General features: G+C 48.0%; 2 protein-coding genes across 3 annotated transcripts; both read left to right on the top strand.

Moving 5' to 3' along the window:
* Window positions 1–2,046: 2,046 nt before the first annotated feature.
* Tnfsf12 (TNF superfamily member 12) lies at window positions 2,047–11,230 on the top strand. Its single transcript, XM_026390564.2, has 7 exons — window positions 2,047–2,295; window positions 2,459–2,506; window positions 3,086–3,161; window positions 3,907–3,960; window positions 4,044–4,079; window positions 10,404–10,528; window positions 10,726–11,230. Exons 1-7 carry the CDS (start codon window positions 2,137–2,139, stop codon window positions 10,975–10,977), a joined length of 750 nt encoding a protein of 249 aa, XP_026246349.1. The 5' UTR covers window positions 2,047–2,136; the 3' UTR covers window positions 10,978–11,230.
* On the top strand, window positions 10,815–14,668 carry Tnfsf13 (TNF superfamily member 13). 2 transcript variants are annotated; one of them, XM_077800485.1, is made up of 7 exons: window positions 10,815–10,860; window positions 12,612–12,841; window positions 13,175–13,253; window positions 13,448–13,495; window positions 13,654–13,772; window positions 13,996–14,134; window positions 14,355–14,668. In XM_077800485.1, exons 2-7 carry the CDS (start codon window positions 12,635–12,637, stop codon window positions 14,462–14,464), a joined length of 702 nt encoding a protein of 233 aa, XP_077656611.1. In that variant the 5' UTR covers window positions 10,815–10,860; window positions 12,612–12,634; the 3' UTR covers window positions 14,465–14,668. The 2 variants fall into 2 exon arrangements, with proteins under 2 accessions (XP_077656611.1, XP_026246348.2); XM_026390563.2 differs by lacking the exon at window positions 10,815–10,860 and having other exon boundaries at window positions 11,315–12,841.
* Window positions 14,669–14,814: the final 146 nt, after the last annotated feature.

Below are 14,814 nucleotides of genomic sequence, written 5' to 3'. Positions count from 1 at the left end.
ACTGAACATTTCAAATTAACTTCATTGTTTCTGAAAGACCTGTCAATCCTTTAATAGAATGACTATCAATTTGCCCCTAAGATTGAACTCCTCACCTCAAAACCTCCCCTTTGTTGTGCTCCTCCCAAAATACTATGGCATGATCCTTTCCCACTCCTAACCAATCCCTGCTCCCACCCAGCATTAAAAGACCCTATCCCTTAACCCAGGCTTCAATATCTCAATGAATACCACAGCCTTGCACTTTTTCCAAGGAGGCACAGTCAGACTGTTGAGGGGTCAGCAATGAACTTAGCTTTCAATAGGTGTGGTAGTGACAGTGCAGGAGTCAACCTTTGACAAGGTAGTGGGGATATGGTGGTGAATAATGTCCTTGCAGAGTTTGCATTCCAGAGACAGACAATAAGCAGATAAACCAGGAGATAAGTACTTTAATAATATTTTACAATGTATCTGGGGAAATAGACAATACCCAAATCGCCAAACGTATCATTACAAATCACAATAACTAAGAAAGCAATAAAGGACACCGGAATAGAGACTGGGGGGAGCTGGAAGTCTCAATTTAATTTTATTGTTTATCTATTTATTTTTTGTGGTATTGGGAATTGAACCCATTAGGGATTGCTTTGCCACTGAGTTACATCTCCAGGTCTTTTTACTTTTTATTTTGAGATAAAAGTCTCGCTACATTGCTGTGGCTAGCCTTCAGGAAGTGGCTTTCCATCCTCCAGCTTCAGCCTCCCTAGTAGCTTGTATTTCAAGTACCAGTATCACCACACAGGGCACAGTGATCTCAATTTTATAGATGATTCTCTGAAGTGCCTTAAGCTGGGGATGGATGTGGTGGTCTGAGTGTTCCTAGTATAGGAATTACATATATTGAGACCCTGAAGCACCCACAAGCCCTTTAGCAGGTTCTGGAACAAAGAGGAAGTCTTCAAAACAGGAGTGAGTGAGGAAAAAGCCAGGACTGACCCTGGCAGATTTCCTATTCTTACCTTACTCAGAGGCTCAGCTTCACTATAGTGTTTGTTTGTTTATTCATTCATGCAGTGCTGGGGATTAAACCCAGGGCCTCCAGTGCTCTACCCCAGAGCTATATCCCTGTCCTCTAATTGCTTTTGCAACAGAATTTTTTCTAGTATGTTTCACTGCAAATATGCAGAAGTGAACATTACAGACTAAAGTGAACATTACAACTTTAAGAACCTTGTTGTTTGCATAACTGTTTTTGGCAAAAAACGGCCCAGTTTTACCAAAGTCGTGTAGGGGGCTCCTGAAGCTTTGCCTTGAGCTCCATAAGCCGTGTCATCAGCTGAAAGGGCTCCCATGTCTCCAGAGAAGCGCGCTATGGGAACATATTAAGGATACACCATTTCTCTGTCTTGCATTCTCTAGCTGCAGGACGTTGAAGTTTAAATCTACTACCAACTGCTTTGCTGAAAGAAGTGAAAATATGACCCAAGTTAATGGATGTTCACAGGCTCTTTTCTAATTACTTCCTGGAGAAAAATGTCTTTAGGTGCCGCTGATAAATTAAAATGTGTCCAAACTGGTGAGGAGGATGGTGCACTGGCCCTCACCTAACAGGCGGCTGAGGGAATAACAATCCCAGACATTCACTGGCTAGTGCTGGGCTCTTGGTCGGGAGCCCGCTGGGCAGGACTGTCCTGTAAGAGTTCCAGGGGGCCCCCGGCCCCATCACAATGCACACAGGCCTGGGTGGGGTTCCTGGCTATTTCTGCTTTCACTCCCTCTCATCGGCCTCTGCCTCAAGTGTCATAAGATGCACAGTCCCATTGCGGTCGCCCTCGCACGCACACAAACCTCCACCCGCGTGTACACGCCCTGGTGCTGCGTGCCTCTGGCCCGGTGCTGTACTCCGTGCGCTGAAATCGCTGGGGCGCACACTTGCTAGGAGCACACTTGCTGCGTGCACGGTGCTCAGCTGGGAAGCTCGGAGTTTAATCACACACAAACAGTGTCCGGCTTCCTGTCCTCATCACACCCCTCCCTCCCCGTTTCCCTTGCCCCTCCCTCTCCCCGGCCCGATCCGCCCGCCCGCTCCCCCTCCCTCGATCCCTCGGGTCCCGGGATGGGGGGGCGGTGAGGCAGGCACAGCCCCCCGCCCCCATGGCCGCCCGTCGGAGCCAGAGGCGGAGGGGGCGCCAGGGGGAGCCGGGCACCGCCCTGCTGGCCCCGTTTGTGCTGGGCCTGGGCCTGGCGCTGGCTTGCCTTGGCCTCCTGCTGGCCGTGGTCAGCCTGGGGAGCCGGGCATCGCTGTCTGCCCAGGTGAGGCCTGGCAGCACACCCCTTCCCTGGGCACATTAGGAGCAGAGACTGCAGAAGAGCCTATGGGGGTCGGGTGGGCAGAGGGCCAGGGGACCTGAGGATGGGTGGAGGGCGAGATGTCAGGTGAAGAAGAACAGGGTGATGGCTGCCTCCTTCCCAGCAGGAGCCTTCCCAGGGGGAGCTGTTGGCAGAGGAGGACCAGGAGCTGCTGGTGAGTAGGTGTGGGCACTGTGTGTGGGCTGCAAGGCAGGGGAAGCATGTCAGAGCTGAGGCTGCAGCTGTGCCAGCTGTGAGTGAGGTGTGTGCCCAGTATGTGTGCATGAAGACTCACATGCATGGGTGTGAGTCTGTGTGTGTGTGTGGAGGGGGGTGCAGCAGTATAAGTGGGTATATCTGTGTGTGAGAGGGGGTGACCACCATGTATAAGAAGTTTGTGCCCCAGTTGCCAACTGAATGCAAGTGTTTATTGGCTGTAGGTGAAGTGAGGTTATGAGATATACCATTTTGCCATGGGACATGGATGCTGTTATGTGCAGTGTGTATTGCCTAGGCACACTGACTGAGTGTGGGCATTTGTATAGTGTATCACTGGAGTGCAGGGGCTGTGCTGTGGAGGGGATGTGAGGGCAGGAAGGTGTGGCTGGTCTCCTGAAAGGGTCTGACCCCACGCTTCATCAGTCCCTAAGACTTCTGTGTCCATTGCTGGCTGGTTGCTCTTCTGACAGGCTCTGATCATCTTTGCCTATATCTTTGGGAGGTCCTAGTTGATGCCTGCCCTTAATTCTCCTAGGAACTGAACCCCCAGACTGAGGAAAGCCAGGGTGTTGTGCCTTTCCTGAAACAACTAGTCCGGCCTCGCAGAAATGGTGAGCATCCCTCTAAGAATGACAAGAGTGGCCAGTTTAAGGTGGCTTCTGAATTCATTATTAATTTTGTTCATCGTAACAGCCCTGTGAAGTGGGCAGAGCAGAAATCATTATCCTTCAAGAGAAACTGAGGCACAAAGAGTGAAGGGGGATGTTCTGAGTCACACAGCTAAACAGTTGAGGCTCAAACTTAGGAATTATAACCTTTGCTCTGAGGCTCCTTTTGTCACATAGACCTGCTTTTCATTAACTCTACCCCAGATATGAAGAGGGGATAGTCAGGAGTTAGGAGGATCCCTGGAGTCATGATGAGGACCAGGTGGGAGAGTCAGAGGCCTGGGACCCAATTAGCAAAGACACTTATGAATGGGATGTCCACATGACCATGGATCCAGGTTCCCATGGGTTACACCTGTTATCTCAATGTTATTTCCCCTGCTGCACTATAAGAGATAGAACCCAGGGCCTTGCGTATGTTAGGCGAATACTCTACTCCAGAGCTTCACCTCCAGCCATTGTGATTATTAATAGCACCCCCTTTTGCTCTCAGAAGCAACCTGATTTGGATGATAATTATATAATCACTCTATTTATGGAAGAAGATGAGGCCTGAGGTTCTGAGGACAGGAGACTAGACAAGACCAAGGACGCCAGGGTCCTGAGAGGAGAGCAGGGCTGCTAAGCGAGCGGCTCCTGGGCCTCCAGAGGGATCTACTCTGCTCATCTGTCTTTCCTTGATTCTCAGCACCTAAAGGCCGGAAAGCACGGACTCGCAAAGCAATTGCAGCCCACTATGAAGGTGGGTGATGGGTGAGTCATACTTGGAAGAAAGGGTGACAGAGGGGCAGGGCAGGTCTCAATAACCCCTTCTGTGTCTTACAGTTCACCCACAGCCGGGACAGGATGGAGCACAGGCGGGTGAGACCCCCATCCCCATCTCTTGAGATCTCCTCTTTCATCCTATAGCACTAGCCTCCTGGGAAAGGGATCCCTCAGATCCTTTGATTGATTTCTCAACCCCTGCCCTTCCTTCAGCCAAAGAATCTGAGGAACCGGTTCATCAAAGTTCTCAGGGTTTGGCTCTCTTTATGACCCATGCCTGGGAACCTGGGAAGACCCTTGCCTTCTCCTTAATCCAGGCTGGCTATTCTACCTCCTCAGTGGCCCCAGCTTTCTCTATCAGCCCTCAGTTTTCAAATACCTGGGATTCATTTGTCCCCCAATCCCCTGTATCCCAGGGGTTTTCATGCCCTGATCATTGTTCCTCTAAATGTTTCTATTCTCTGCTCTTTTTCCCCATCCCTTCCCCACCTCCCACCTCAGCACTACAACCTCAGAACCTCAAACCCGCTTCTGGCTCCTTCTCCCTTCCTCACCCTCCCATCCCTCCATTCTGCCCCATGTACCCTTCCAAGCTAAGTCCCCTGAAACTTCCATTTCATTATTCCATCACTTCTCTGCTTGGCTTCTGGCCTGCCTCTTAATGGCCTGGTCTCAACCTTATTTCTGAGCACTCCCTATGCATTCGCCATGCTTGTAGTGAGCAGATATGTCTGCATTCCAGTGTACCCTCTTCTGGACTTTGTACATGCTGTTCTCTCACCTGAAATGTCCCTCCATTGGGAAGGCCAGGAGTCACAACATGAGGACAGGTCCAGTCCAGGGTGTTTGCAGCAGAGATGGAGAGAAGTAGATGGATTCAGCATGTGGTTTGAAGATACAAGGAGGGATTGTTTGTAGGTCTGATACAAAGAATAAGAGAAACTGAGGAACCACGAATGACAAATATATTTTAAAATATATTTTGTGGTTCTGGGAATGGAACCCAGGGCCTCATGCCTGCTAGGCAAAGCCACTACCTCTAAGCTACATTCTCAGTTCTGCAATGGTTATTTTTGAGGGATGGGCATGGGGTAGAGAGGAGAAAGGTTTTTATGTTCTCTTATCCCTCCATACTAATGAATCCATAACCCTGACCAAATATTATTTTCACAATCAAAAAAAAATTTTTTTTTCCCAAGTACTAGGGATTGAATGTAGGGATGCTCTATTATTAAACTACATCCCCAGCCCTTTTATAGTTTTTTAAAATTTTGAGACAGAGTCTTGCTTAGTTGCCCAAGTGGTCCTTGAATTCGCAATCTTCCTGTCTCGGCCTCCCAGATAGCTGGGATTACAAGTGTGCACCAGTGCACTCAACTTTTGATTTCTCGATTTGTAACTTGGATATCTCTAGAAATGAAAAAGCCACTTGTAAGACAGAGTTTACAAGAAATAAGTTACCAGGGACGAAGTAAGTTGGAATGTGTACATTCTGTCTGATCTTCATAATAGCCCTCAAAGGATGTTCTGGTAACCTCTGTTTAAAAATTAACTGAGGTGCTTAATAATAAACAAGTGGATAGGCAATACTAAAGGGAATTTCACAAATAGATGGCTGGACATAGTAGACTAGCTCAGGCTAGGTGAGGAACTCTAAAGACAGAAGTATGTGGCTTGAAGATACAAGGAGGGATTGTTTGTGGGTCTCATGGGAGTTGAGTATATACCCACCATCCCAGTGATTCAAGAGGCTGAGACAGGAGGATTGTAAATTTGAGGTTAGTCTCAGCAATTTAGTGAGACCCTGCTTCAAAATAAAAAGTCAAAAGGGCTGGGAATATAACTCAGTGGTAAAGTGCCCCTGGATTAAAAAAAAAAAAAAAAAAAAAAGGTAATGACCATATGGATGGTATTTAAAGCTACAGTACTGAATAAGACACCCAGGGAAAGAAAGAAGCCCTAAGGCCCCAGGCCATCTGGACATAGGGCGAAGGAGGGAAGCTGGGCTGAGATTGAGAAGCAGACTTAGAGGAAGAAACTCAGGGAGGGTGGTGTCCTGTAATCTAAGAGAAGACTCTGATTTAAGAAGGAGGATGTGGCCGGCTGTACAGAAGCAGCTGATGCATCACATGAGATGAGAACAGAGGAATGACTGCTGGGTTTGGTAACATTAAAGACGACTGGTGACCTTGATGACGGAGGTTTTGGTGGTGGAATTAGAATAGAGGCCCATATGGGTTGAGTCAAGAAAAAAAAAATAGAGATAGTGGCAATCCTTTTTAGAAGTTTCTCTAGGACAAAGAGTAGAGAAATGAACCACTAGGTGCAGGGAAGTGTGCATCAGAAAAATTTAGTCCTTTTAAGCAATACTATATTCCTCTTGAGTGCGTTTTGGACTATGACTAGCTCTCATGTATTTGATTCTGTCTGATCTTCAATAATAGCTCTAAAAGAAGGATGTTCTGGTAACTTCTGTTTAAAGATGGAGATTATACAGCTTGTCCAAGGTCACAATGATATTAGGAAGAAGCAGGCTGTGAAGCCAGCTAGAGTGTGCTCATAAGCTGGACATGGTCCATATGAGAGGTACACTTGCTGGGGTGGGGTTGGGGATCCTGCAGGGGCAATGTCCAAGAGACATTGGGAGGGTATGGTTTCCATCAGGAAGAGAGGACACATCTTCCAGCATCACAAGGGGGTCTAAGGAGTCTGAGAGAACAGGTAGGTTTATAGATTTTGTTGGTATGGGGGGTGAGAGAGCCCTTGTCTGAGGACTTCTAGGTCCTCCAGAGAACTAGGGAGATAGGGACAGGGGGTTTGAGGAGAGACGGTATATCAAATCATTGTCTTTGGGAAAATGAAAGCCTGCTTGGTGGGGGCAAGTGGGTGGCCAGGCAGCACAGAATATCCATTTGAAGTTTTTGTGTGACCATAGTTTCAAGCACACTCTGCCCTTTGGTTACAACCAGCCTTTGCTCAAGCTGGTTCCATAGCTGGGATTCCATCCCTCCTTTTCTCCCCTCCCTCTTCTTCATGGCCCAGCCAGCCCTCCACCTCTCAGTATAGTTCACTTATTTTGGCAGTTACCCAAGACATCCATTCATTCATTGACTGAACACACACGCACTAAGAACCTGCTATTTTCTAGGGACCAGCCTAGGTGACCCTAGCCAATCACACCCACATCTGTGCTCAAGAAGTCACTGTCTAGGACAGGAGACAGAATATAAATATGTAATTACATATTTGTCCATGTGACAAGGACAACACTCAGAGTAGACAAAGATCCATGGCAGGATAGAGGAAGACAAAACAACTTCAGAATGGACCCAGGGACTCCTTCCCTATGACAGTGAGGCATCACTGGGCTTTGAGTGTAAGGTGGCCAAGGGATCAGGGTGGGGCAGGTAAAGGAATCACCATGTGAAAGCCTGGAGTTTGCCAAGGGTCTGACAGGCTGGGGGCTGTGAGAAGTTCAGTGTGGCTGAAGCAGAAAGTGCTAGAGAACAGGGTGGGTTATGAGGCTGAGGAAGACGAAGCCGGGTCACAAAGGAGTTTGGAAGTTATTTTCAGGTAGGCCATTGAAAGTAATGTGAAGTGGGAGGGTGCAAAAAGGCGGGAGAGTTGTGCTGTGATCAGCTAAGGCCTCATGTCCATGAGGGGATGGCAAATTCACTCAATTGTCCATTTAATACAAGAAAATGGAAGCTGAACAGCCAAAGGAAACCTTTCCCAACACGAAAACTAATGGTGAATTTGCGTGAAGCAGTATTCTGGAAAGTTTTTCTAAGAATAGTGAAGAACTGAAGGGTCCTGCATCTTTTTTTTTTTTTTTTTTTTTTTTTTTATCTGCTTCTGTATAAGCAACATTCCTCTGCTTCATAGTGTTCTGCATTTGAGGCGTAGTGAATCTTTGCTGTTCACCAGGTATAATGTTTTAGTTTCTTACAAACAGGGCTGGTGGGGGGAAAGGCATACAAAACTAACATTGAAATTTTGAAACAGCACAGAGTGAGTGAATTTTATTTTTTGTTCATTGTTGAAGGTTAAAAAAAAATACCCTCCATGTTTAAAAAAAGAAAGAAAGGTAATATGAAGGGACTGGGGTTGTGGCTCGGTGGTAGAGCACTTGCCTTAGCATGTATGAGGCACTAGGTTTGATCCTCAGCACCACATGTAAATAAATAAAAAATAAAGATACATCAATAACTAAAAAATATTTTAAAAAGAAAGAAAGGTAATGTGAAGCCAGGCACCATGGAGCATGCCTGTAATCCCCAGAGGCCAACCTCAATAACTTAATGAATCCCTGCCTCCAAACAAAATTTTCAGAAAGGGCTGTGGCTCTGGCTCAGTGGTCAGTGGAGTGCTCACCTAGCATGTGTTAGGCACTGGGTTTGGTCCTCAGCATCACATAAAAGATGAATAAATAAAATAGAGGTATTGTGTCTATCTACAACTAAAAAAAAGAAAAGAAAGAAAAAGAAAGGGTCAAAGATGTAGTTCAGTTCTAGAGCATTTGATTTATGGGTAGCCCTGGGTTTTATCACCCCAGTATTGCAGAAAAAAAAAAAAGATAATCGCCCTTGCTCTCATGGGGTAATCAGATTCCAAACAAACACATGAATGAATATTGAATAAATGAGATATATTCTCTTGTTGATGACTGCTAGGAAAGAAAGAGAAGAGGGAAGAGATTAATGGAGGCAAGGATGGGGCTGACTTTTTTTTTTTTTTTTTGGATACTGGGGATTGAATCCAGAGGCCATTTACCACTGAGCTACATCACCAGCCCTTTTTATTTTCCTTTTGAGGCAGGGTCTTACTAAGTTGCTTAGGGCCTTGTGAAGTTGCTGAGGTTGGCCTTGAATATGTGATCCTTCTGCCTTAGCCTCCCAATTTGCTGGGGTTGCAGGTGTGCATCACCATACCCAGCAGGGCTGATTTTTAAAAACTGGCTGACCCAGAAGGCAGATGTGCCAGCCAGGGAAGAATCCTGGGAAGAGGGAAGAAGCCCTGCAGGGAGGGAGAATGAGCTTGGTGCCTGGAAGGAACAGGATGAAGGCCAGATGGTGGGAGGGAGTGATTAGAGAGGAGTGTGAGATTAGATTGGGGAAACAGCAAGCTTGGGCTGGGTTGGTGACTTGGAAACCACCTGACACTCCATTATTATTTCTTTAGCAATTTGCAATTACCCTAACCCTAGGGGTTTCTTTTTTTCCTTTGTTTGTTTCTGTGGTGCTGGAGATGATACTCAGGGCCTTGCCCATTCTAGGCAAGTACCCTGTGACTGAACTATATCCCTAAACCCTCTAGAGTTTTGGTGGGTTTTTTGGTACAGGGATTGAACTCAGGGACACCCCACCACTGAGTCACCTCCCCAGCCCTATTTTCTATTTTATTTAGAGACAGGATCTCACTGAGTTGCTAGCACCTTGCCATTGCTGAGGCTGGCTTTGAACTTGTAATCGTCTTGCCTCAGCCTCCCAATAGAGTTTGTTTTTTAATAATAGATTTTTTGAGATATAATGCATATCTCATATAATTCACCCATTTAAAATGTATAACCTAATGTTTGTTTTTTTTTTTTTTCTGTTTGTTTTTGTTTTTGGTACTGGGGACAGAATCAAAAACCCATGCTAGGAAAGAACTGTATCCACTTAGCTACACCCCTAACCCAACCCAATAGTTTTTTAGTATATTCACAGAATTGTGCAACCATCAATCATCACAGTGATTTTAGGATATTTTGTTCACCTCCACAAGAGGCCCCTTAGACATTACCTCCTATTATCATTCCCTAGCCTTAAGCAACCAATAATCGACTTTCTATCTCTCTAGATTCGTCTGTTATGGACACTTCCTATAAATGGGATCATAAAATATGTGGTCCTTTTGGGACTGGCTTCTTTCACTTAGCATAATGTTTTCAATGTTCAGCCACATGATAGCATACACCAATATTTTATTCCTTTTATGGTTGAATAATATTCCATTGTATGAATAAACCACATTTTATTCATACAGGTTATGAACATTGGGATGCCATTTTTTCTTTTTAATTTTAATGATTCAAGTAATGTATGTACACATATTCAACATAAAAGAGGCAAACAATGTAGACACAGGTAAAGAAAATGCAAAAGCCCTCATTTTTCCTTAAATCCTACTCTGCTCCCCAGAAACAATCGGGTGGCAATTTTGTCCTGAATTTTCCTGGTCATATATGTTAGATTTCTTCACACAATGTCCAATTTTACTTTGGGCTGCATAGGTCATGGCTCCTCCCATACCTTGGGCAGTTGATCTCTCTTCTGGATTAAGGTGGGACCCAAATGTTTATTAGCTTAATGGATCCTTGGGGAATGTGTGGGAGTCCTGTAAAGGGACTTTTCCTTATCTCTGAACATCCATGTTCAGGTGTGGATGGGACAGTGAGTGGCTGGGAGGAAGCCAAAATCAACAGCTCCAACCCTCTGCGCTATGACCGTCAGATTGGGGAATTTAGAGTCACCAGGGCTGGGCTCTACTACCTATACTGTCAGGTAAGACCCACCTGGCTACATGGGTAAAGGAGAAACTGAGGGGAGAAGGGCTTGGTTTTCGGGGGAACAAAAAGGTCAAGATCAAGGCTGGGGAGGGGGGGGGTTGGAAAAATGGGATACTTGGGTCTCTAAGGATATTTGAAACTGAGGCGAGGGCAAGCAGAGGCCTAGACTCTGCCTGCCCTCTCCCACCCCAGGTGCACTTTGATGAGGGGAAGGCTGTCTACCTGAAGCTGGACTTGCTGGTGGATGACGTGCTGGCCCTGCGCTGCCTAGAGGAGTTCTCTGCCACAGCAACGAGTTCCCTTGGGCCCCAGCTTCATCTCTGCCAGGTGTCTGGGCTATTGCCCCTGCGGTCAGGGTCTTCCCTGCGGATCCGCACCCTACCCTGGGCCCATCTCAAGGCTGCCCCCTTCCTCACCTACTTTGGACTCTTCCAGGTTCACTGAGGGGCCCTGCAAATTTTCCAGCTGCCAGCTCCCATGCAGCTCTCTCAGTGCCCAGTCCCTTCTGCCCTACCTAAGCTCCAGACCTGCCTTTCCCTCCATAGGCTGCCAGGGCTTATTCACTTTATCCCTCATAAACATTCCCATTCCTCTCTTACAACACACCTCCCCGCTCTTCACCTCACTAGCTCCCAAAGCCCTTATCTTTTCACACTCCCATTCATCCCTTGATTCCCCCCCCCAGCCACAGCCCCCCCAGGATACTGTGTTTTCTGGCAAGGATGGGCAAGGAGGGGTCCAGAAGACCCTGCTTTTAGGCACTAAAAGGGGCTGGACCTGGTGGCAGGAAGCAAAAAAACCTGGGATTAGGCCAGGAGTTCCCAAATGTGAGGGGTAAGAGCCCAAGACAAACTCCTCCCTTGATAATTCCCTGTGGATTTTGAAAACAGATATTATTTTTATTATTATTGTAACAAAATATTGATAAGTGGATATTAAAGAGAACAAGTCATGGTCTCTCTCTTTACTGGGACCCACGGTAGTGGAGAGTCATGGGGAGGGAGTCTGAGCACTGGGGAGCAGGGACCTGCATTCCTCCAGCCCACAGTTGTCAGAAGAAAGCAGAAATGTGCACTGCTCAAGAAAAAAACCTGTCCTCCGCTCAGGTATTGCAGAAGCAGCCTCATTTCCCTAGGAGGCGGACTTCCTCCTGCGGGGGAATCCCTGGCAGGGAGGAGCAGGGGCCCTTCCTCTTGGCGGCCTTGGGACATACAGCAGGTGCTGGCACATGCCCTGGCTGGGAGATGGGGTGGGAGCTGGCTTGGAGGGGTCTCTGAATCCATAGATGGGATGCCGGGGACCAGGCACAAGAAAACATGGGCTCCTGGGGGTCCTGGGGAGGAGTCCTGCAGTGGCTGGGGGCTTAGGGCCGCTTCTTTGTCTCTATCCAGAGCCTTATGTAAGAGCTTTTCTTGGGAAACAGGAAGTCCTGCTTGCCAAGTTCAGCACAGGGAGTAGTGCAGGCCTTATTCCAACACACCCGGCCCGGCCTTAACCCCAGCACCCAGCCAGTTTCTTATTCCTGGTTCTCTTCTCCAGCGACTCCCACCTCCTTTTCTCACCTTCAGTTGCCCCTAGCAAACTTCTCCAGTGGTCTCTCCCATGCCTGAGCCAGAGGGTCTTCTGTCCTCATCCCCTGGTCCTCAACACTGCCCAGCTTGTCCCCCATCCTGCGCCTGGCACCATGCCCCATGGCCAGCCAGCCTTCCCTCCCCCAACACTGGGGCCGCCCCTGGGTTCCTGAGCTCTGGCCGCTCCTCCTGGGTGTCACTGGTAGCCCCGTCCTTCCTAGAGAGACTGGCACCAAATTCTCCTGAGGCTGGGGGGAGGGTCTCAAGAAGACACTAGCCCTAGAGAGGGGTGCCAGGAGCACCTAGAGTACCCCTAGCTTGCTTTCCTCCTCCCTCCTTTTTATTCTCAAGTTCCTTTTTATTTCTCCCTTGCGTAACACCCTCTTCCCTTCTGCACCACTGCCTGTGCCCCCACCCTCCCCGCCACCTCCTTGCCCCTCCATTCCTGAAGGCACAGCTGTTAGCAGGGTCCTGGGCTCATGCCAGCCTCGTCTCCTTTCTTGCTAGCCCCCAAAGGGCCCTCGGGCGACATGGGGGGCCCAGTCCGAGAGCCGGCACTCTCGGTTGCACTCTGGTTGAGTTGGGGGGCAGCTCTGGGGGCTGTGGCTTGTGCCATTGCTCTGCTGACCCAACAAACAGAGCTGCAAAGCCTAAGGAGGGAGGTGAGCCGGCTACAGAGAAACGGAGGTCCCTCACAGAAGGAAGAAGGGTATCCCTGGCACAACATCCGAGAGCAGGTGAGTGAGGGGAAATGAGAGTCCGGGAGAGAAGAATGGGTGTCAGGGGGTCTCTAGGTCTCTGAGCTATGGTCTGCAAAGTTTCAAATAGGTGTAAGAGAGGGTCCCAGGTTTGGAAGTCAAGGGAGCGGCCATTCCAGAAAAAGAAACTGTTAAAGATTAATGCTTCTTGTACCTAACAGATCCTGGAGGGCAGCCAGCACCAAGACGCAGGGTGCTGGGGAAAGGTGCATGAGGGATTTGAAGCATTCCTAGTTTGGAGGAAAACTGAGAAGGAAGGCCGTCTGGGGTCCTTGCATCTTAGTCTTACCTTGACCCTCTTTCTATAAGCAGAGCCCTGAAGCCCTGGAAGCCTGGGCCAGTGGGGAGAGATCTCGGAGAAGGAGAGCAGTGCTTACCCAGAAGCGGAAGAGTGAGCCCTGGGCACAGCAGGGGTGGGAGGTGATCTTGTAATGTGGGGATCAGATATATATATATATATATATATATATATATATATATATATATATATATATATGTTTAACCTGAGCTAAGTGAGGGTGGAGGGCAGACATCAGGGCACCTGAGGTAGACAATCCAACTGAGATTTCCTCCTTCTCTTCTCAGAGAGGCATTCAGTTCTGCATCTTGTTCCCATTAACATCACCTCCAAGGGTGAGCATTATTTTAAATAATGACTTTGGGGAGGGGCACAAGCAAGGAATTTTGGGGCTGGTATCTGGGCCCAAGAGAATCTTAAGAGGTGAAAAGATGAGAGTTGATAAATGTCTAGGGTGTAAAGAAATCCTGACAGCCACACTCCTCACCTCCAGAGGACTCTGATGTGACAGAGGTGATGTGGCAACCAGCCCTTAGGCGTGGGAGAGGCCTGGAGGCCCAAGGATACGTTGTCCGAGTCTGGGACGCTGGAGTTTATCTGCTGTATAGCCAGGTAACTCCAGGCATACCCTGAACTCCACATGGGGGCCTGGAGGCTATCTCTTTACTCTTCTCCCAGAGCCTGTATGCCCCATACTGAGGGTTCCTGATCCCTCTGTTCATACCAAACTTGGGAGGCCTTTATTCATTTCCTAGCTCCTGTGAGGGCTCCAAAGCTGTCTCAGAATGGTCATACCATCCTGGTTTTCTTCAACATCTTCTCTTTTCCCTGCCAGGTCCTGTTTCATGATGTGACTTTCACCATGGGTCAGGTGGTGTCTCGGGAGGGCCAGGGAAGACAGGAAATTCTATTCCGATGTATATGCAGTATGCCTTCGGACCCTGACCGGGCCTACAATAGCTGCTATAGTGCAGGTGAGAATCATATAAGCAGTGGAAGTCGGATGTGAGCAGAGGACATGGCTGAACTAGACGGTGGAAGCCTGGGTGTAGAGGTAGATTTGAGGAATGAAGGACAGAATGCCTAGGTCCTTAGAGAGAGCACAGAAAAGGTGGAGCTGGAGAAGGCAGGGTGAAACATCAGAGTATGTGGATGGCTGTGCTTCATTGAGCATCTGTTTTCTCCTTTTCTCAGGTGTCTTCCATTTACACCAAGGGGATATTCTCAGTGTCCTAATTCCCCGGGCAAAGGCGAAACTTAGTCTCTCTCCACATGGAACCTTCCTAGGGTTTGTGAAACTATGATTGTTACAAAAGGTGCTTCTGAAATGGGAAGACCAGTGGGGGTACACATTGGAGACAGCCAAGAGCTGGTTAGACAAAAGATGGGGAATGGGCAGAAACAGAAGCCTCTACTTGGGTCTGACTTCATCACTCAGTCCACTCATTCTTCACTCCCAATCCTAGATTTTGACTTAACGGATATTAAAGAGGCAGAATATCTTGCTTTCATCTCCCATCCGCCCCAAATTCTTGTGTGTGTGTGTGTGTGTGTGTGTGTAGGGGGGTTGGGAGGTGGATGCCAGGCATTGTCCAGACGTGCTGTGGGTCCTCTGGAATGCATCCAGAACAGCACTACCATCTAGCGGTAGTTT

This window comes from Urocitellus parryii, chromosome 7, assembly GCF_045843805.1.
Source record: "Urocitellus parryii isolate mUroPar1 chromosome 7, mUroPar1.hap1, whole genome shotgun sequence".
NCBI lineage: Eukaryota > Metazoa > Chordata > Mammalia > Rodentia > Sciuridae > Urocitellus > Urocitellus parryii.
Note: the sequence above shows the minus strand (reverse complement) of the source record. Positions and strands in the feature narration are given on the sequence as shown.

Excerpts from the sequence above, each read along its gene's own strand:
- Tnfsf12 (XM_026390564.2), top strand. The coding sequence starts at position 2,137 with ATGGCCGCCCGTCGGAGCCAGAGGCGGAGGGGGCGCCAGGGGGAGCCG. Across the intron at positions 2,296-2,458 it reads GGGCATCGCTGTCTGCCCAG|GAGCCTTCCCAGGGGGAGCT; the intron begins GTGAGGCCTGGC and ends CCTTCCCAGCAG. Across the intron at positions 3,961-4,043 it reads AATTGCAGCCCACTATGAAG|TTCACCCACAGCCGGGACAG; the intron begins GTGGGTGATGGG and ends TGTGTCTTACAG.
- Tnfsf13 (XM_026390563.2), top strand. The coding sequence starts at position 12,584 with ATGCCAGCCTCGTCTCCTTTCTTGCTAGCCCCCAAAGGGCCCTCGGGC. Across the intron at positions 13,254-13,447 it reads GCTTACCCAGAAGCGGAAGA|AGAGGCATTCAGTTCTGCAT; the intron begins GTGAGCCCTGGG and ends TTCTCTTCTCAG. Across the intron at positions 13,773-13,995 it reads TTTATCTGCTGTATAGCCAG|GTCCTGTTTCATGATGTGAC; the intron begins GTAACTCCAGGC and ends TTTCCCTGCCAG.